Source organism: Syngnathus acus, chromosome 12 (genome assembly GCF_901709675.1).
Source record: "Syngnathus acus chromosome 12, fSynAcu1.2, whole genome shotgun sequence".
Taxonomy (NCBI): domain Eukaryota; kingdom Metazoa; phylum Chordata; class Actinopteri; order Syngnathiformes; family Syngnathidae; genus Syngnathus; species Syngnathus acus.
Window position 1 is genome coordinate 696,476 of NC_051097.1, and position 22,290 is coordinate 718,765.

At 43.3% G+C, this 22,290-nt stretch overlaps 1 protein-coding gene across 9 annotated transcripts in view; it reads left to right on the top strand.

Annotated features, from left to right (window-relative positions):
* The window catches only part of sptan1 (spectrin alpha, non-erythrocytic 1), a 106,172-nt gene that overhangs the window by 41,167 nt on the left and 42,715 nt on the right, over positions 1-22,290 (top strand). For 3 of the 9 annotated variants that reach the window (XM_037265766.1, XM_037265768.1, XM_037265770.1), the window contains exons 14-27: positions 3,428-3,632; positions 3,718-3,899; positions 3,994-4,237; positions 6,033-6,155; positions 6,237-6,454; positions 6,553-6,645; positions 6,793-6,927; positions 11,174-11,319; positions 11,430-11,486; positions 15,098-15,296; positions 17,653-17,757; positions 17,842-17,877; positions 17,986-18,021; positions 19,320-19,367. In XM_037265766.1, coding sequence (XP_037121661.1) covers positions 3,428-3,632; positions 3,718-3,899; positions 3,994-4,237; positions 6,033-6,155; positions 6,237-6,454; positions 6,553-6,645; positions 6,793-6,927; positions 11,174-11,319; positions 11,430-11,486; positions 15,098-15,296; positions 17,653-17,757; positions 17,842-17,877; positions 17,986-18,021; positions 19,320-19,367 — 1,827 coding nt within the window. The remainder of the gene's footprint in view (positions 1-3,427; positions 3,633-3,717; positions 3,900-3,993; positions 4,238-6,032; positions 6,156-6,236; positions 6,455-6,552; positions 6,646-6,792; positions 6,928-11,173; positions 11,320-11,429; positions 11,487-15,097; positions 15,297-17,652; positions 17,758-17,841; positions 17,878-17,985; positions 18,022-19,319; positions 19,368-22,290) is intronic. The other 6 variants (XM_037265767.1, XM_037265769.1, XM_037265771.1 and 3 more) reach the window with 3 other exon arrangements.

Consider the following 22,290-nt stretch of genomic DNA (forward strand, 5'->3'; position numbering starts at 1 on the left):
CAGATAACGGTGCGAGCCAATGGATCGTGGTTTAAAATTGTCAAAACATCACAAAACAGGCAAATTTCAAGATTCAAGAGTTTTTATTCGCCATGTTTGAGCGTGCCAAACAAGGAATTTGACTTCGGTAAAACACACCCTCTGTTCAACATATAGGTGACTAACAACACTCAGGACATGTGAATAATGGCAAAAACAGTGTAGACAAATTCAAAAGGTGTGAAGAGCAGGATGTTATTGCACAGTAATGCCTCTGAGACTCTATGAGTGGTGTGAGTTCATCAGAGCAACAGCCTGGGGGAAGAAGCTGTCTCGGTGTCTGCTGGTTTTGGCGTACCGAGCTCTATAACGCCGTCCGGAGGGGAGTAGTTCAAACAGACTGCAACCTGGGTGAGAAGGGTCTGTAGAGATGTTCCTTGCACGTTTCCTGGTCCTGGACAGGTACAAGTCTTGGATAGAAGGGAGGTTGATTCCAATGATCTTTTCTGCAGTCCTGATTGTCCGTTGCAGTCTGTGCTTGTCTTGTTTGGAGGCTGATCCAAACCAGACAGTGATGGAGGTGCAGAGGACAGACTGGATGATGGCAGTGTAGAAGGTCTTCAGAAGCTCTCGCGGCAGGTTGAACTTCTTGAGCTGTCTCAGGAAGTACAGCCTCTGCTGGGCCTTCTTCCGGACAGAGTCTATGTGGCCGGTCCATTTCAGGTCCCGAGAGATTGTGGTTCCCAGGAACTTGAAGGTGTCTGTGGAGAGAATAGTATTACTGCGGATAGTGAGGGGTAAAAGTGGTGAAGGGTCTCGCCTGAAATCCACTGTCATCTCCACGGTCTTGAGCGGGTTCAGCTCCAGATGGTTTTGGTTGCACCAGTGGACCAGCCGCTCCACCTCCTGTCTGTACGCAGTCTCATCACCGTCCTGGATCAGTCCGATGAGAGTGGTGTCGTCTGCATACTTCAGGAGCTTCACAGGAGAGTCATCTGAGGAGAAATCATTGGTGTAGAGAGAGAAGAGCAGTGGGGAGAGGACGCACCCCTGAGGGGCTCCAGTATTGGTGGTCCGGGTGTCAGATGTGATGCCCCCCAGCCTCACACGCTGTCTCCTGTTGGTCAGGAAGCTGGTGATCCACTGACAGGTGGGGGCAGGCACCGCAAGCTGGATGAGCTTCTGTTGGAGGATGTCAGGAGCGATGGTGTTGAACGCCGAGCTGAAGTCCACGAACAGGATCCTGGCGTACGTTCCTGGAGTGTCCAGGTGGTGCAGGATGTAGTGCAGTCCCATGTTGACCGCATCATCCACTGACCTGTTTGCCCGGTAGGCAAACTGGAGGGGGTCAAGCAGGGGGCCCGTGACCTCCTTCAGGTGGTTCAGCACTAACCTCTCGAAAGATTTCATGACCACAGATGTCAGTGCGACGGGTCTATAGTCATTCAAACCTGTGATGGCGGGCTTCTTGGCCACTGGAACGATGGTGGAGCTCTTGAAGCACGAGGGCACCTCACACAGCTCCAGAGAACGGTTGAAGATCCGTGCAAAGGTGGGCGCCAGCTGTTCAGCGCAGACTTTCAAGCAGGAAGGTGACACGCCGTCTGGGCCCGGTGCCAGGGTTTGTGAGCAGGGTTCTGGGCAGATGCAGATAGTGTGCCTTGTCACCACGGGGCAGACATGGTGAAGGTCGCACACATTCAGGTTCCGTCGAGCATGAGGGAGCGGATGTCGGTCACATGCAGGTTCCGACGAGCACGAGGGAGCGGATGTCTCACAGGAGTCGCTGCTGCGAGGCCAAGGCGTGGGAGCCGGACCCGGTCAACACAGGCTGGATGACCAGGACGGCTGTCACTGAGTTATGCCGGTCCTGACCGATGCGTGCAGCCATCCAGGTTGCGGCCGATCTGCACACGCCGAGGTGCGGTAGAAGGAACCGGCATCACTGAATGAACAGCCAAACCTGGGATGGCCCCGACCGTGGCCACACATCTTTGCAGGCCAACGCCACATCACAGACAGAAAGAAACGGAGGAAAGAACAAAAACAGGAGAAAAAAACTATGGGGGGCTGCCACTCACGACGACGCCATTAAAAAAAAAAATCTGCAGGCTGTAGCTCCCAAGTCCCTGCTCCAACTGACCTCAAGTTTGAGATTTTGTGTGGCACCAACACTATACACCAGGGGTGGCCAACCAGTCAGAGACTTAAGAGCCACATTTTTTACTGTGTCATCGCAAAGAGCCACATCATACACATGAGCACACATGAACACCCCCCCCCCACACACACACGCGCACACAAACACGCACACGCACGCACACACACACACACACACACCCCTCTGCTCAGCCAAATTTATTGTGTGACATTATTATGTCACGCGCCAACATGATAATGACAAATTGACTACAGTACTAAAACCACAGACCAAAGACCACATTTTCAACAATGAACATTGTGTGCATTGTCTCACACAGACAAACTCTCAGTTCAACAAATTCCACAAACAAAAACATAATAAGTTTTTTCACTTACTATGTGTGGCGGGACAGACCATTCGTTTGAGTTCGTCGTTTTCAGGAGACAAGATTTCAATAACGTCACTGAGGCATATTTTAACGAACTCCACTTCATTGTATGGCTTTTTAGCCCGTGCAATGTTCCAAGCCAGTTGAAACAATGCAAGTGTGACAGTCTCTGAGTGCTTCGTAATTGTTTTGAAAAACTGTACCTATTTTTCTGCCTGACTTTTCAAAGTCTCCAAACTTGTGCTTGCGAAATTCAGTCCCTTTTGCAAAGTCCTTATCGATATTGGCATGAAGTGAGCTGAAGTGGCGCTGACCATTTGAAGCTTTTAAATGCGCCAATGACGTCCGACATATCAGGCAGAATGGCTTGCCATAGCGTTCAACAAAAAACAACTTTAACTCTGTTAAAAACGTCCTGTGTTCATCGTCATATATTCGTTTAGCTGTGCATTTTTTCCTTGCCATTTTGGCAAGCGTCTTGTCAGCTTTTCTGGACCTAATGGGCCCCCGTAGTCACAGTCGCCATTCATTAAAAAGCCAGCAAAACCCACCTCACGCGCATGCGCGTTTGACCAAAATACCATATTGAACTCAAGCGAAGCAAATACGCACGAAAAATAAACAAATGTTGATATGAACGTAAAAGAGCCGCATGAAACTAGCCAAAGAGCCGCATGCGGCTCGCGAACCGCGGGTTGGCCACCGCTGCTATACACAATTTGAGCAAGTTTCATTAAAAAAAAATCTGCTTGAATAAAATGTGGTGGTGATAGAATGAAAAGACCGCAAATAGAAATAATTTTGAAAACTTTAGTCTGATTTCATATCTGAGTGAAGAAATGCGTTTTTGTCTGGTGTTTGAAAACTTGTGGTTTCAACTGTCTACTGTCATCTGTCGCCATGGTTTTGTCTGACAGGATCCCTCAAACCTACAAGGCAAGGTGCAGAAACACCAGGCTTTTGAAGCAGAGCTATCAGCTAACCAGAGCCGCATTGATGCTTTGCAAAAGTCTGGCCAAGCATTGCTTGATGGGAAACATTACGCATCCTCTGAGGTAGCCTGTCGTATGGAAGAGGTCAGCTCTCAGTGGAAGAAACTGCTGGAAGCCACCGAGCTGAAAGGTGTCACCTGAAAACCTCTCAGTGCTAAGAAGTGCAACAACCAATAAACTAGTATTGTATCAATGATACATTTTTCGTGTCTTAGGTATCAAGCTTCGCGAGGCCAACCAACAACAGCAGTTTAACAGGAATGTAGAGGACATTGAGCTGTGGCTGTATGAGGTTGAGGGTCACTTGACCTCAGAGGACTATGGGAAAGACCTTACCAGTGTTCAGAACCTACAGAAGAAACATGCACTTTTAGAGGCGGATGTCACTGCACACCAGGTTTGTAGTAATCACTAGATAACTGTCATATGGGTATTTCATGCTACGTCTTATGTTGTTTAACAGTAAGCATTCATACAGACTAATTTTTCAGGATCGAATTGATGGAATAATAATCCAGGCTCGACAGTTTCAAGAGGCTGGACACTTTGATGCTGACAACATTCAGAAGAAACAGGATGCTGTAGGCATTCGTTACCAATCCCTCCGTGAGCCAATGGCTGCACGCAAACAGAAATTGGCAGATTCTCTTCGTCTCCAACAACTTTTTAGAGATGTTGAAGATGAGGAGACTTGGATACGTGAGAAAGAGCCCATTGCTGCCTCTTCAAACCGAGGTAAAACTACTCAGCTATTGCATTTTATCACTCAAAATAAGCAAAATGGCAGTTGCAATAGGGATTTTGATAAAAACCCTACTGACTTTACATTAGGGATGCATGGAATACAAATTTTGGACCAAAAAAGTTCAATTAAAGCCATAGTCTTTCCAATGGGGAAATTGTGATCTCTTCCTTTCCTGACATATTCAGGCTGATTGTTAAATCAAGCAGACTCCACCCAAAAAGTGGGTGTCAGTGAGTGTACTGCCCTTTTGTTCCAAAATACCATTAAGTCTCTTCTAAGTCTTTTTTTCAGGGGGGAATTGTAGCACTGACATCATTTAATACAGTTCAATCATATACAGTGGGGCAAAAACGTATTTAGTCAGCCACCAACTGTGCAAGTTCTCCCACTTAAAAGATGAGATGGCTGTAATTCTCATCATAGGTGACAGCGGTCAAACGTTTTCTGTAAGTCTTCACAAGGTTTTCACACTCTGTTGCTGGTATTTTGGCCCATTCCTCCATGCAGGTCTCCTCTAGAGCAGTGATGTTTTGGGGCTGTCGCTGGGCAACACGTACTTTCAACTCCCTCCAAAGATTTTCTATGGGGTTGAGATCTGGAGACTGGCTAGGCCACTCCAAGACCTTGAAATGCTTCTTACGAAGCCTCTCCTTTGTTGCTCGGGCGATGTGCTTGGGATCATTGTCATGCTGAAAGACCCAGCCACGTTTAATCTTCAATGCCTTTGCTGATGGGAGGTTTCCACTCAAAATCTCACGATACATGGCCCATGTGATGATTTTGACCCTACGGGGTGAGATCTTGCGTGGCGCCCCAGATCGAGGGAGATAATCAGTAGTCTTGTATGGCTTCCATTTTCTAACAATTGCTCCCACAGTTGATTTCTTCACTCCAAGCTGCTTACCTATTGCGGATTCAGTCTTCCCAACTCGGTGCAGGTCGACAATTTTGTTTCTGGTGTCTTTTGACAGCTCTTTGGTCTTGACCATTGTGGAGTTTGGAGTGTGACTGAGGTTTTGGACACGTGTCTTTTATACTGACAACGAGTTCAAACATGTGCCACTAATACCGGTAACAAGTGGAGGACAGAGGAGCCTCTAAAACAGGGGTCTCAAACTCCAGTCCTCGGGGGCCGCATTCCGACATGTTTTCCAAGTTTCCCTCGTTAAACACACCTGATTAAATTATCAGGCTCCTGCAGAACGTGAGGATGAACTGATCATTTGAATCAGGTGTGTTTAACGAGGGAAACTTGGAAAACATGTAGGAATGCGGCCCCCGAGGACTGGAGTTTGAGACCCCTGCTCTAAAAGGAGATGTTACAAGTCTGTGAGCACCAGAAATCTTGCTTGTTTGTAGGTGACCAAATACTTATTTTACAGAGGAATTTACCAATTAATTTATTAAAAATCCTACAATGTGATTTCCTGGATTCTTTCCCCCATTCTGGCTCTCATACTTGAAGTGCACCTATGATGAAAATTACAGGCATCTCTCATCTTGTGAGTGGGAGAACTTCCACAATTGGTGGCTGGCTAAATCCCCCAAAGTAAGTGCCAATGTTGGGCCCTCGCGTTTACAAAAACAGTGATGGATGTTAGTGCTATTTCTTTTCATGCCAACAGGTGGAACACACGTGCCTTTGTTTTGTGCAGAAATTCACTGTTGCACTTTTCCAACCCACTATACATTAGTGGCATCTTCAATACGGGAAACTCAGTTTCTGTAGCACTTACAGACGTCACAAAAGTATAATCAAGGTCTGATTGAGGTTTTTTTCCCCAGGCAAAGATTTAATTGGTGTCCAGAACCTACTGAAGAAACACCAGGCTCTCCAGGCCGAGATCACTGGTCATGAGCCTCGTATAAAAGCGGTTACCTTGAAAGGAGAGGCCATGGTGGAAGAAGGTACTCATGTTCCGGTTTTGTTAAGTATTGTAGATTGTGTGATTTACAGTCCTCTTCATCTATATTCATGTTGGTACTTAGGACACTTTGCAGGTGAAGAAGTGAAAGTTAAACTCTCTGAGCTGCATGGACGCTGGGACATTCTGAAGGGTAAAGCCTCTCAGAGAAGACAGGATCTTGAGGACTCTCTACAGGCCCAACAATACTTTGCTGATGCCAATGAAGCAGAGTCTTGGATGTGGGAGAAAGAACCCATTGTGGGAAGTACAGACTATGGCAAAGATGAAGACTCCGCTGAGGTCTGTAAATGCAGTTGGGTGGGGGTAGGATCGTCGTGATTATGTTGTTCACTTTAGTGGTTCTTTATTTATTCTTAATTTTTAAACTGTCTTTACAGGCTCTTCTAAAAAAACACGAGGCCCTGATGTCTGACTTGAGTGCTTACGGAAGTAGCATCAAAGCACTAAATGAACAGGCAACGTCTTGCAGGGTAAAAATACAGTAACGCTAGTCTGCACAAGTGCAGTGATGTATGCGTGTCCTGAAGTAGCGTTGGTTAGGAAGTATCATTATGGATGACTTTGATATTTTGTTTTATATTCAGTCCAAATGTGTTTTGTGACATTTGAATGAGCAGCAGCAAGTGGCACCGACTGATGATGAGACTGGAAAGGAACTTGTCCTGGCCCTATATGATTACCAGGAGAAGAGCCCACGTGAAGTAACCATGAAGAAAGGTGATATTCTCACCCTTCTAAACAGCACCAATAAGGTAAATATAAGATGTATTAACTAGAATGACAGAATAACAATTGGCTAAAAACTAATGCTGCAGAGGCTATATAGCCCTGGTCATGTTGTGGTACTGGTACATTCCGGTACTGTCACATTGAAATTGGAGTTTATTATCTTTTTAAATCACGACAATAAATCTCTAAGATGAGAGGTTTTTTTTTGTCAGGCCCGATATGTGTGCGAAGTGGGGCTAAACAATTTTAGGAAAAGATTGAATTGCAATTGTAATGACAGATTTGGGAATTTTGTTTGAATTCTCAATTGTCTTTGTCAGATCACGTTTCAGTGCAATATTCAGTATGTAGAGTAACATTACATTCGACCTCAAACATTACTCTAATGAACCACAGTCACTATCGAGGTTGTGTGTGGGAGGCAGTGATTTTAAATGTTTTTGATTGAAATAGGTTTTGATTTCAGTAAATATTACCCATTTATGCTTCTAGTTCAACAAAAGACTATTTTTTTTTTTTTTTTGTTCTTTATGATAATCAAATGTTTTGAAACTTGTGTGTCAGTTTTTATGTACCGTACTTTCCGCACCGTAAGGCACACTTGAAAGCCTTTAATTTTCTCAAAAACCGAAAGTGTGCCTTTTAATAAGGTGCGAGGAGGCTGAAGAGGGGCAAGCGTGGGGGCGTCCGGGCCAGGCTGGCGGCCAACCCGGCTCGCCCGGCCGTGCCTTCCATTCTTCTGGTTTCTTTGTGTGTCTTGACATATGAAGAGATTGACAATAAAGCTGACTTTGACTTTGACTTTGACTTTTGTGTGGACAAGGCACAATTAGAGGTTTCTGGAAAACCGGGATCATTACAGAAGAGCAAAAAATGAGACAATGACGAGAGGAAACTTGGCATGTTTAATGGCGAACTTGCCCAACTGTTTAATTCGTATGCAGAATATGAGGACCTGGATGTATTTGCGTATAGCGTGAGGAGGACACTTGCTGCTATCAACACCCGTAAGGCAGCAGGCCCAGACAACATCCCAGGTCGAGCGCTGAAGGACTGCGCTGAGGAGCTTAAGGGTGACTTCACAGACATCTTTAACACTTCCTGCAGCAAGCCATCGTCCCATCATGTTTCAAGGCTGCCACCATCATACCTGTGCCGAAGAAAACTGCCCCATCCTGCTTCAATGACTACCGTCCCGTGGCACCGACACCCATCATCATGAAGTGCTTTGAGCGGCTTGTCATGACACACATCAGATCCATTCTCCCCCCCAACCTTGACCCCTTCCAGTTTGTATACCGAGCCAAACGGTCCTCTGAGGATGCAATCTGCTCTGCCCTCCACTCAGCCCTCACCCACCTAGAAAAAAGGGACTCGTATGTGAGATTGCTGTTTGTGGACTTCAGTTCTGCTTTCAACACCATTGTACCACAACGACTCATCAGCAAACTCGACAAACTGGGACTCAGTACCTACCTCTGCAACTGACTACTGGACTTCCTCTGTCAGAGGCCTCATTTAGTACATGTTGGCGACAATATCTCAAGCAGCATCACGCTGAGCACGGGTTCCCCCTAAGGCTGCGTGCTCAGTCCGCTGCTTTTCACCCTGCTGACGCATGACTGCACTGCAACTTACAGCAACAACCGCATAGTGAAATTTGCTGACGACACGACTCTGGTGGGTCTCATCATCAAGGGTGACGAGACTCAATACAGGTTGGAGGTCGACCCTCTGACCACGTGGTGCAGGGACAACAACCTCCTGCTGAACGTCAGCAAGACCAAGGAGATTGTTGTTGACGTCCGAAAGGGTCACACCCAACACCTGCCACTGACCATTGACGGTGCCGTGGTGGAGAGAGTGAGCAGCACCAGATTCCTTGGGGTGCACATCAGTGAAGATGTCTCCTGGACCACCAACACTGCATCACTGGCGAAGAAAGCTCAGCGCCGCCTGTACTTCCTGCGGAAACTCAGGCGAGCAAGTGCTCCACCAGCCATCATGACCACATTCTACCGAGGCACCATTGAGAGCGTCCTCTCCAGCTGTGTCGCTGTGTGGGGTGGAAGCTGCACTGAATACAACAGGAAGGCCCTGCAGCGCATAGTGAACACAGCTGGAAGGATTATTGGTGCTTCACTCCCCTCCCTGAAGGACATTTACACCTCCCATCTCACCCGCAAGGCGACCACGATTGTGAGTGATGTGAGTCACCCCGCTCGCACTTTGTTTGATCTACTGCCCTCTGGGAAGAGGTACAGAAGCCTGCGCTCCCGTACCACCAGACTCACCAACAGCTTCATACTCCAGGCTGTTAGGATCCTGAACTCTCTCCCCCCTCCACCCTCGGCTACATGACGTCCTGGCCTTTTGGGCCACGATGGCTGCCTCGCACTACTCCACTTGCACTACTCCTCCTGTACTTTTGTGCTATTATACCGACTGTCTGCTGTATGCACAATTGCACCATTTCCACCAAGTTGCTCTTATTTATTCATTGTATGTGCCTTCTTGTATGTTTAAGATCAGGGGATGCCTGAGAATATTTGTCATTTTTCAAACGTCCCGAGTGTTGTTAGTCACCTAAATGTTGAACAGAGGCTGTGATGTACCGAAGTCAAATTCCTTGTTTGGCATGCCCAAACATGGCGAATAAAAATTCTTGAATCTTCTTATTTTTACTTTTTGTATTGTTTACTTGAATGTGTAATATGTCTTGTCACCGTGGGATAGTAGGGAACGCAATTTCGATCTCTTTGTATGTCTTGACGTGAAGAAATTGACAATAAAGCAGACTTTGACTTTGTATGACAGGGGTGTCCAAACCTTTTGCAAGGAGGGCCAGATTTGATAAAGTGAAGGGGCCCAGGCGGCAATAGTTTTTTCGGACATTTTTTAACTACAAGAATTTCATGCAAATACACAGTTATAAAACAAATTTCATTGTCACAATTGTCTTTATTTGTCAAATGACAAACTATCCAAATATAAGCCACTCAGGCAGATGTGAACAACTCTAAAAACACAAATTCTACCTTTCATTCATCTCTGAAGAGTCAGATAAGATTGAACAAAAATTTTTAAAATTATTTTGCCTCATGAACATTTTAAACAGGAGTTATAAGTAATGCAAAGTTGTCTGTTATTATTAAAACTTAAAACAAGTGAATTTTGCTCTTGTCATTTACAATATCTTTCAGAAAGTAATATTTTGTCACGTCTACAGGTTCATAACATCAACAGTATTAACTGGCCACTTCGTAATAAGTAATATTTACTTTTGATTTAATTTTGAGTCACAGCCCCGCGTGAAGAATCGCTGTCGTGATGCCAGTTCAGCTTGGAGCTGCTTCACTTTATCAGCGCGGTCACTCCCTGTTAGCTTGTCGTATGGGTTGTTTAGTCTAATAGTGTCTCTTTAGGTTGAAATCCTTAAACAAGGCAACCGTCTCTTTACAAATTAGACAAACACAATTTCCTTGATTTTCAGTGAAGTATTGTAATTCACATCTCTCTCGTAGGCGACGGCCCTCAATGTCAACTTTCCTCATTTTCTTTGCAGCCGCCATGGCAGAAATGAGCGGAAAGGGGTTCGCAGCACAGATACAGACTGATATTATTAAAGTGGTGCTGCCACCTTTTGGCAAAAGGAGGAATTATAGTTTCAAGTTTTATGATTTTTTTTATTCAGTTTAACAGTGCAGGCGGGCCATAAATAATACATTATGATATACATAGACCGAAGCTGCGGGCTGTATGAAATCTGACCGGGGGCCGGATTTGGCCCGCGGGCCGGACTTTGGACACACCTGGCGTATGACTATCGATTAACAATAATGTGAGTACAGTACATGGTTAAATAGTAAAATAAAGTAAAACTGAACTCGTACAACTGAACTCAATTTATTTTGTTTTGTTTTTTACTGTAAGTCATGACATGCATGCGCCCTATAATGCGGTGCACCCCATGTGTGGATCAAATACAGAATAGCCCCCGAAATTAAGTCTGCACCTTAACCCAAAGGCCCTCATGGTGCGGAAAATATGGTAGGAAAAAAACGGATGTAATTGGGAGGTCTGTTCAGTAACCTTGAACTTATACCATCATTGTTGATGACTTGAAAATGATGATGACGTTTGTATTGATTATTTAGGCAAATCAGAGTAAAATATATTTTGCATTATCATTTGAAATACGATGTAAACCCTTGCGACTCAAGCTTGTCAGGGTTTAATAAATACATGTATTTATTTTTTGTCCCATAGGACTGGTGGAAAGTAGAGGTGAATGACCGCCAGGGATTTGTTCCAGCTGCCTATGTGAAGAAGCTGGATCCCAATCAGTCCTCTTCTCGAGAAAACCTGGATGAACATGGAAGCATTGGACTTCGCCAAGAACAAATTGAGAATCAGTAAGACCAAATATAGTAACATATTGATGCCTTTTCCGTTTTAGTACTTTGTCACACCTGATGTCCTTTTCTGTCTCTAACAACATAATCTTTGTACTGGTATTGCTCAGACTAATCACCAAAGAAGCCTGCAGCGTGTCTATACGCATGAAACAGGTTGAAGAGCTGTGAGTAGGAACGAATTGAATGGTCACACCCTCTGTGTTCAGTGTTACATTTTTATCATACCTGTTAGAGATGGGCATTCAACCAATTTTTTTTTTGGCAGTGAGCTTAAATTAATGACCAGCACAACAACTGGTTAAATTGTTAGTCGTGTTGCTCAATGGACCACCGTGACTTGAATCAGCGAGGTGTTGTTGAGCCCAAATGGGTGTAAATTTGCATTCGGGGCGGGCGGGGGAACTGGCCTTGTACATATTTCCCAGAATATGAGGAAAAACTTTACTAAATTGTAATTGCAAAACACTTGTATAGCACTTCATTTACACCGTTTGTTGCCCAAAACGTTTTAAAAAGCCAGACATTTAATGATTTGAAAATGTATTATTTTAAAAATGTATTAATATAATCAGTAGACAAATTACTGCTGTTAATCTCACATTGCATGCTGATCAACTGTAGAATCTGGGTTGGGTATTATTGCACAGGTTGGTGTTGCAAAATAGAGATAAATGAGGAACAAAGAGGAAGGCAAAGAACAAGACCACGCAACAATGCAACAACTTGTGTTTGTGTTGTCCTCGCTACATTAGAAGGAAGCAGGATTTCCTGAGCCTGCAAAATTATAAATCGATATCCGATATGCCACGCCCAATCAAACGAGGGAATGTATTGACTCAATTGTGCACACCACTTTGTTTGTGTGTGCACCAGTGACGTGCGGTGAGGTTCATGACTGGGGTGTCCCAGGCCTACATGCTGTACATATATTACTAATTTGATGAATGTCCCAGCCCTACCTGAGTATCTTAGCTTAGATATTCTTGAATTGTATTGCAGTAAACAGCAAATTGTAAATTGGATTTACAGTAAACTAAGTGAATTGCCCATCTCTAAGACTTCTGCAGCCCATTCTGTAATCATTATTTGGTTGTTGTTGGTCTTGTGCCATACATTTTATTTCCCTCAGTTTGGTTACTAAGGAAAGTACAGTGGAGCCTCGGTTTTCGAACGTCCCGGTTCTCGAACAAATCGGTATTCGAACAAAAAATTCGAGATTTTTTTGCTTCGGATGTCGGACGAAATTCGGTTGTCTAACCTCGCGAGATGAGCCGAGAGGACCCGCATGCCAACTGACTCCGTTCGTTATTACGTTCCCGTTACTCTGAGGATTGCATCAACTCTAATCATGCCTCCAAAGGAAGCAAGTGGGAGCAGTAAAGACATCCTAAAACACAAAGACGCTCCAAAAGCAATGCGACACTGAGCGCCCGGCGCGCTGCGGTTGCGCAATCGGACCAAATTAAGCTCCATAAGCACTGAGGTCCACTTAAATTTTGGAAAGTCCATAAGGACTTTAAATATATTTTCTAAATTTTAGCGACCGCTCTGTCACAATAATGCGACCAGCGCGGTGCAGTTGCGCGGTCGGCGGTGCGCTACGGTTGCGCGATCGGACAAAATTAAGCTCCCTGCGCACTGATGTCCACTTAAATTTTGGAAAGTACATCAGGACTTTCAAAATATTTTCTAATTTCAGCGACGGCTCTGTCACAATAATGCGACCAGCGCGGTGCAGTTGCGCGGTCGGCGACGCGCTACGGTTGGACGTTCGGCAGTGCGCTGCAGTTGCGCGATCGGACAGAAATGCGCAAATTAAATTTTTTTTTTCCATTATTTGTAATAGGAAAACATGACTCGGAATTCGAACGATTCACTTGTCGAACAGCCTTCTGGAACGGATTGTGGTCGAAAACCGAGGCTCCACTGTATACATTACTGCAGACTTCTTTCTGCAAATGGTTTTGAATCTTATCCAGACAACCAGAAATATTTGAATTTTCCTTCCTGCCCGTCCTCTACATCAACCTGGTAAAGATTAGGGCTATTTTTAGAATAGGTTATTCTGGTCGAAGTTAGTGCTGACACTTTGGAATATTTTTAGAATAGATTATTCTGTCGATTGTTTTATCAATTAAAACTCAGTTTTAAGTCTGAGATTTTTGTAAAAATCTGTACGTGTAAACCCAGTATAACTTGACAAAAACTGATGACAGTCTAGTTTTAGAAGAATTTTAATTTTTTGACTCTTCAATTCTATTTTAGCCAAATCTAATCTGCACCTTTTACCGTAAATTCTGGACTATAAACCGCACCAGCTAGAATCAGGGGAAAACCCTGTTTTGTTCATCTATAAAACGCACTGGACTATAAGCCGCAGGTGTTTTAATGTTTAATTTCCATATACAAGAGAATATTCACAAATCATACAATATTAACAAAATCGTGAAAAAAAATCCATAGATAAGACGCAGGGTTCAAAGCTTGTTTAAAAAGTAGCGGCTATAGTCCAGAAAATACAGTAGTCGTAGTAATACATCATTACAGACATGGAAGGCGTTTCAGACATGGAAAATGCTCTTATTGTTATCTACAACATATTTTACCAGCCATGTTATAAATCCTCACACAACCATTTAAATAGCCTCCAAACTGACGAAGCCCCTACCATAACAGATAATCTTGAATGTACCAATGAGAACATGTTCATTTTATTTGCCACTTAGTAGCAGTAACACTACACGTATTTCAGAAGTGATTATAATCACTTTTGAAATAACAGTTGAGAAAGCAGATCTCCAAAAAGCTTGTTAAAAAAACAAAGCATTTGTTGACATCGGCGTGAAAGCCGCTCTTCGCGAGGACAAAAAGGGTCCATTAATGTGCCCTATTATCTTTTGTCCACTCAAACAACTGTTGGTTTGAATGAGAACAATGCATCGCCACACATGGCCAACGCATTTTGCAGAATAACCGAATAATAGCAGTTAAGTAAATAACTCAATAGCAGAATAAACAATGCAGTACAATGGTGGACAGACGCTACTGATTCCAACATGGTACTGTGCATTAAACGGTATCGAGGCGGATTATTTTGGGAAATACAAGGATAAACACAAAACTGGGTGCACCAGATTGACCAAACTTTACATCATTGCTCCCTTTCCCCAACAAAGTTCTCAAAGTGAGACCTCCAGAGGTACACTTCAAAGTGCATTACAAATTAATGTATTATTACCATTGTAATAATATTGCTGTACCGACCAACTATCAAAAAGTCCAATTAAATATTTTTTCACGCGTGAATGTGATTATGAATGACAAACGCATTTATTAGTTTCAAGGAACACATTTTTTATCCTCTCAATTTACAATTCTCTCTCGGTCGTCCTCAGACAAGCTTCCATCGTAGAAGCTATACATTGCGCATTAATAATGACTGTGGGGCGCAGCTCCTCACAGCATCCCCAATCCAACCCTTAATGCTGAGTGTCAAGCAGGGAGGCATCGGGTTCCATTTTATAGTCTTTTGGTATGACTCGGCCGGGGATCGACCCACGACCTCCCAGTCTCAGGGCGGACACTCATACCACAAGGTCACTGAGCTGGTGACAATTAATTAATTGATTAATTGTGTTTTCAGTTCATTTGTTTATAGTTCTTCATTTTTATGCTCACCCAGCATGTTATTTTCAAGTGAAATATTTTATAGTAATTTTAAAATGTTAAAAACAATTTTTACAGAAAGGTTCTTCTAATCCTTTCTTTCCTGCAGATATGGAACACTATTAGATCTTGGGGAGAAACGCAAGAACATGTTGGAGAAAAGCTGCAAGAAGTTTATGCTGTTTCGGGAAGCAAATGAACTTCAGCAGTGGATCAATGAGAAGGAGAGTGCACTTACAAATGAAGAGGTGGGCTCAGACCTGGAGCAGGTGGAGGTCCTACAGAAGAAGTTTGATGATTTCCAGAAGGTATTGTTACTTTACTGTTCATAACAGATCAACACAGAAAGTAAATTAAAATACTCAGGGATGATCTTCCGCTGATCCGCGGATTTCCGTGTTTTTTTCCGTCGGGAGTATCATTTTCGTGAATCGTGTAGATCTGTTGAGAATATTTTTTTATATGGGGGGGGCGGCTGGCAGCAGTATTGCGACAACAGCCGCCTTATTTTCGGCAGCATTTTGGCGCTACTTTCGTCACATCATTTGCCTACTCATTTGCCTAATTAGCAAAAGTTTTAGCCAGCATGGCGAACGTTTTAGAGAAAAAAGACGAGGATCGTGCCAGGGAAATAGACAAGTCGAACGGGATCAGGAATTGCTTCAGATGGGCATGGCTCGAGAGCAGCATCATCTTACAACACGGAACACAAAGACGCTCTTAAAGCAGCGCGACAATGAGCGCCCGGCGCGCTGTGGTTGCGCGACCGGACTAAATTAAGCTCCCTGCGCACTGAGGTCCGCTTAGATTTTGGAAAGTACATCAGGACTTTATTTTCTAAATTTCAGCGACAGCTCTGTCACAATAATGCGATCAACGCGGTGCAGTTGCCCGGTCGGCGACGCGCTGCGTTTGCGCGTTCGGCGGTGCGCTGCAATCGCGTGATCGGACAAAATTAAGCTCCCTGCGCACTTAGGTCCACTTCAATTTTGGAAAGTACATCAGGAGTTTAAAAATATTTTCTAAATTTCAGCGACGGCTCTGTCACAATAATGCAACCAGTGCGGTGCAGTTACGCGGTTGGCGACGCGCTACGGTTGCGCATTCGACGGTGCGCTGCACACACGGACAAAAATGCGCAAATGAAAAAATGCTTAAACACTTGGAACAGATTAAAATTTTTCCATTATTTGTAATGGGAAAAATAGATTCGGAATTCAACCGATTCGCTTCTCGAACCGCCTTCTGGAACGGATTGTGGTCAAAAACCGAGGCTTGACTGTATTATATTCACCTTGGTAGCCCACCAAGCAGGAATATTTTTTTAACAAAACTGTTGAAATCAATGGTTTTGGGGTTGCCATACTGCCAAAATCCAGGAGTTTCCAGGGAGCTTTTCCCCCTTAGCCCCCTCCGGGGCGTTGCCCCTGGCCCCCTGCGGCCCCCAAAGGGGGCTTGTGGGCCCTGTGACCCCCAATGGGGGCCTGTGGCCCCCGGCCCACTGCGGCCCCCATTGGGGGGGCCTGCGGCCCCTGGCCCCCTGGGGCAAGTGGGGGGGGCATAGGCCCCCCTAGTGGGGCATGCGGCCCCCAGACCCCGGCTACTTTTCAGTGTTTTTTTTCATTTGCCGTTCTCATCCCTGAATACTAAAGTACAGTGGAGCCTCGATTTTCGACCACAATCCATTCCAGAAGGCTGTTCGAGAAGTGAATCGTTCGAATCCCGCATCATGTTTTCCCATTACAAATAATGGAAACAAATTTAATCCGTTCCAAGCAAAAAACCCGCCTTTTTTAAGCATTTTTTCATTTGCGCATTTTTGTCCAATCGCGCAAGTGCAGCCCACCGCCGAACGCGCAACCGTAGCACGTCGCCGACCGCGCAACTACACCGCGCTGGTCGCATTATTGTGACAGAGCCGTCGCTGAAATTTAGAAAATATTTTTAATGTCCTTATGTACCTTCCAAAATTTAAGTGGACCTCAGTGCGCAGGGAGCTTAATTTGGTCCGATCGCACAACCGCAGCACGTCGGGCGCTCACTGTCGCATTGCTTTAAGAGCGTCTTTGTGTTTTAGGATGGCTTTACTGCTCCCACTTGCTTCCTTTGGAGGCATGATTAGAGTTGATGCAATTCTCAGAGTAACGAGAATGTAATAACGAACGGAGTCAGTTTGCATGCGGGTCGTCTCGGGAGGTTCAACAACCGAAATTTCTTCCGACATCCGACGCAAAAAAATCCCGAAATTTTTGATTGAATACCGATTTGTTCGAGAACCGGGATGTTCGAAAACCGAGGCTCCACTGTACTTAATAAAAATTGTTTTACTAAGCAAGTTCACATTTTTTAAGTTTAACGTTAAACCGTCAACAATTTTGAGGAAGGAGCTTTTGATTTGATTGCAGATTACTGATTTCGGTATACCAGCGTAGCGCATGTTGTCTAGCAGTATGTTAGTCCTCCAGGAATCTGCAGAGAAAAAGTGTTGATTCTGCAGAGAACATTCCTGATTCTGTGCAGGGTAAATTTATATTCCGTGGCTTGAAAGTTGATTTTTCGTGGGCATTGAAAAAAAAAAAAAAAAGACCTAAAATGACCCATCATAAAGGAGATTATAGTCCATATCTTTTACAATTCAGGCTTTTTTGTTTTGTGTCTTTCCAGGACCTTAAGGCCAATGAGTCACGTCTGAGGGACATCAATAGGGTGGCCTCTGAGCTAGAATCTGAAGGCCTAATGACTGAGGAAATACCTGTGGTTCAAGTTCAGGTAAATTGCAGCTCCCTCTCTGATGTTGGATCAACTTTGCTCCTCAGTGTCTTTTAATATTTAGAGCATGTTTTTCATTTGCAGCAACAAGAAACATTTGGTGCAATGTCCGGCAAAGTTGTAAGCAAATTAACACTTGAATTCTGTATTTTGCTTGATATTTAAGAACCAATGACTGCAACAGTAAAACGTTTTTCTAACACACCCATGTCTTATGCTTTAATATAGGATGAAGCTGATTCAAAAACTGCATCTCCATGGAAGGTAAATATCCACAGTGGAGGCAGCACTTAACTAATTAATTAGACATTTTTCAAAGCAGAGTGCTTCATTGTCAGCCAACCAAAAACACTGGGGTCTGATGAAAAGGTGGAAAAAACACCTTTAAAAAAAAAAAAAAAAAATCTTGTCCAGCAGAGCATTGATTTTGACATTGCTTTTTGTGACTCCTCAAACTGTAAAACATGACAAAGGCTTTCTACAAATAACATTTCTCACTGATCACAGTTGTACTGGCTTGGTCTCGACCAGTGTTGAGCAAAAATTCAGAATCCGTCCTGTCTGAGACCATGATGAGACAAGAAAAATGGCTTAATTTTATTTTTCCCCGTTTTGAGACAATGTGGTAACGATTTTTATTTGCCTTACTAGTTGCTGCAAACGCTTCCACCTTCCCCACAGTTTCTCAGCTGAGACGTGTCCTTGTTAGTTATAGTTAATAATTTACCACTGCAAAAGGGAACGTCACATCATGTATTGGGACAACTCAAGCATCATTGATCAGAAGACCATACAAACAAAAAATGGATCAAAAAGGCAATATAAATCAGAAAACAGAGCATTGACACACTCAACAGGAACGAAATAACTATAACTACACTATCACACACTTTTTGCAAAGACCACAAGGCGACAGAGGATGTCACATGATCTGCTACATCCAGAAACATCAGATAATAAAAAGGACACGTCTCAGCTCTCAGCCGAGAGCCGTGGCCGAGCACAATGAAACTAGTAAGGGAAATAGAAAACGTTACCACATTGTCCTAAAAAAGGGCGGAAAAACCCTAGCTACCAAATCCTGGAAGGAGTAGCTTGAAATGGTTTGTGGTTATGTGAATTGGCACCACTGTCATGTAACAGTAGCAGGGAATGCAGAAATAAGATTTACTTGATTGTCTAATTTCACACTAGATGTATGGGCAGACCCAGCAGAGAGTTTATACAAGCCTATTGCATTTTCTAAAATGTCCTGTTTTAATCACAACCCAATTTTATAATGACCCAAGATTCACTGCTGTTGTTGGACACTTGCTTTAATATCCAAGATTTCAATATACCATGGTCCTTAGTGAATGCCATCAGCATGATAGTGCCAAAAAGTTGTCACTTGAAAATTTATCAAAACTATAGAGGAAAACTGACAAGAAAGCTATGTAGTTTACACAAAATATCTGAGCCCAGTTTATAAAAAATAATTTGAGTAAATGTGGTATGGTTTCCCTAACAATGTCCTCTAATTGCCTCTTTTCTGTTTCTGCAATGCATTGTTTTTTCCATAGAACATACGCTTGGCTGTTCAAACAACGGCTAACTTTAATACAATCAAGGTAAGAATTTCTTCCTTGATAACATTACGCCTTCCCACCATGTTGTCTAAATCCTCAGGCCTTGTTCAACTTCATACCGTATTTTTCGGGCTATAAGTCGCGTTTTTTTTCATAGTTTGGGTGGGGGGGGCGACTTATACTCAGGAGCGACTTGTATGTGAAATTATTCACAAATTTTCAAAATTCAAAAAACCGCGATGTAGCAAGGAATTACTGTAATTTAAACTGCAACTGACGTCAGCGGCGCGGCGCACACGCGGTGTTGTTTACATAAAGGACAAAGGATTTGATCACGGGATTTATTGACTTGGAGTGACAGAGATTGTTTGATAAAATTGTTGTTTATAATTATATGGGCCTGTGGAATAATTTCAACTGCAACTGACGACAAGTCCGACGTCAGCGGCGCAGCGCACACGCGGCGCTGTTTACATAAAGGACGAAGATTTTGATTGATGGATTTAATTATTTGGAGTGACACAGATGGTTTGATAATATTGTTGTTTATATAATAGGAATTTGATATATACTTTATATATCGTTATATGGGCCTGTGGAATAATTTGAACTGCAACTGATGAGTGCGACGTCAGCGGCGCGGCGCACACGCGGCGTTGATTCCATAAAGGACGATCGATGGATTTAATGATTTGCAGTGACACACATGGTTTGATAATATTGTTGTTTATATATATAATAGTTATTTGATGTTAGGTCTAAATACCATCAGACATTAAACCATACGCTGGAAGGAAGAGGAGAAAAGAACCGGAACAGGTTTACTCGCGAGGAGAACGATAGAGAGAGAAAACTCAGTTACAATCAACATCAATTCTGAGTTCTCACTTCACGTGCTCCTCTATTTAATGTTTTGGTTGCCCTGGTTACAGAGGCGTTGCTACACTAAAGGGAGGGGAGATAGTGTCTGTAGCAACGCTTATTAGCTAAGGAATGTAGTGTGGTGTGAATTAGCACTTCATTGTCGGCCCGTGACCCCCGCAGACTTTGTCCTCCTTCCTCACCAGCTGTCCTTCATGGTTGACTGACTCGTCCTCGAGTGGGATCAGATAACTTGACTTGCCGCTTTCCTGTGGTTCCTGTGGAACAATGCAACTAAACCTTTGCTAACTTTATCTACTTGGTAAATTAACACACAATAATAATGAGTGACTTGTCCTGTCCTAAACACTTAAACAAACATTGAGTAAATATGGGATAACTTGTATGCAACTACTTCAAACTGTATATAACACTTGAAACAAAGAAAAACTGTTCTGACCAACAACAATCTATGAACCAAACCTACAGTAAGATAAAAGGAATGAAGTTCTTTGAACCAAATAAGAACACTTCACCTATGCAAATAAGCTCTGCTCATTGTTGGTGAAGGCCTCTTACAGGAACAAAAACACACACATAACAAAAGGACAGGAAGGAGACATATGGCTGACAGGGATCAAAAGACATCCCTGTCACTAAAGAGGAAAAACCTAGATTAAAGGAAAGTCATGAAATGTAAAGACAAGGCCTCCAGGTCTGGCAGGCCAAGGCTTCACTTAAATTATTCCAACATTTGATATATAATTTATATATCGTTATATGGGCCTGTGGAATAATTTGAACTGCAACTGACGACGAGTCCGGTGGCGCGGCGCACACGCGGCATTGTTTACATAAAGGACGATCGATGGATTTAGTGATTTGGGGTGACACAGATGGTTTGATAAAGGTGTTATTTATGTTATAATTATTTGGATAACTGTTAATGTTACGTCAGGCCTGTTCTCAGCTCTTCGTTTGTGTTTGTCACGTTAGCATACCGTATCGTGTAGCCTGTCGTTCATGTCTGTTATTGGTGTTGGATTTTGTCGAATTAATTTCCCCCAAAACGCAATTTATATTCCGGTGCGACTTATATATGACTTTTAGTCCGAAAAATACGGTAATTATTTCAAGTTTTAGCCACAACACGTCTGGAATTTTAGCCATTATATTAGAATGGCTTAATATTATTATTTTCAACCCTTGAAGATCTTGAAAAAAAATAATGAAATGTGTGTGTCTATATACCGTATTTTCCGCACCATAAGGCGCTTCGGGTTAAAAGGCGCCAACTCAATTGCCGGTTCTATTTTGTATTTAATCCACACATAGTGCGCACAGCATTATAGGGCGCATGCATGCCATGACTTACGGTAATCAAAAAAACGTCACGGAAGCAAGACAGTGAGTTCGGTTGTACTTTATTCTACTGTTTAACCATGTACTCTACTGTACTCTCATTATTGTGAATCGATATTCTTACGCAAATCCGTCAGTCCTCATCTTCTGTGTCCAAATTAAACAGTTGGGCAAGTTCACCATTAAACATGCCAAGTTCCCTCTCATCATTGTCTTGTCGTTGTCACGTTGCTCTTCTGCAATGATCCTGGCTTTCCAGAAAGCTCTAATTGTGCCTCGTAAGCATGTCTCTTTGTCTATGCCATTTTAGAGGGTCCTAATGCTGTTTCCTTTGCACAAACGATAGTATTTATTTATCAATGGTGGCGGAGGTACATACTCCACATCGGTGGTCCCCAACCTTTTTTGCGCCACGGACCGGTTACATGTCAAATATTTTCGCGGACCAGCCTTTATATAAATAAATAATACATTTATATAAATAAATAAATAATACCTTTAGAATAAATATATAAATACGATGAAATAAAATGATACGACTGGCATGAAAACAAGTATAAACCACATAAAAATAAAACTCACCATTACGTTGAATTAGTGGGAACACTGAGCTTGTTTCTCAGAAACGAGCGGTGTTACAGGTTAACTTGCTCCCATGTTATCTTGCTCCCCGTCTCCAGTTGCGCTCGTTAGGGTAAAACGTTGTGCGCAATCTTGTGTTTCGTGACTGCAGATTCATCAC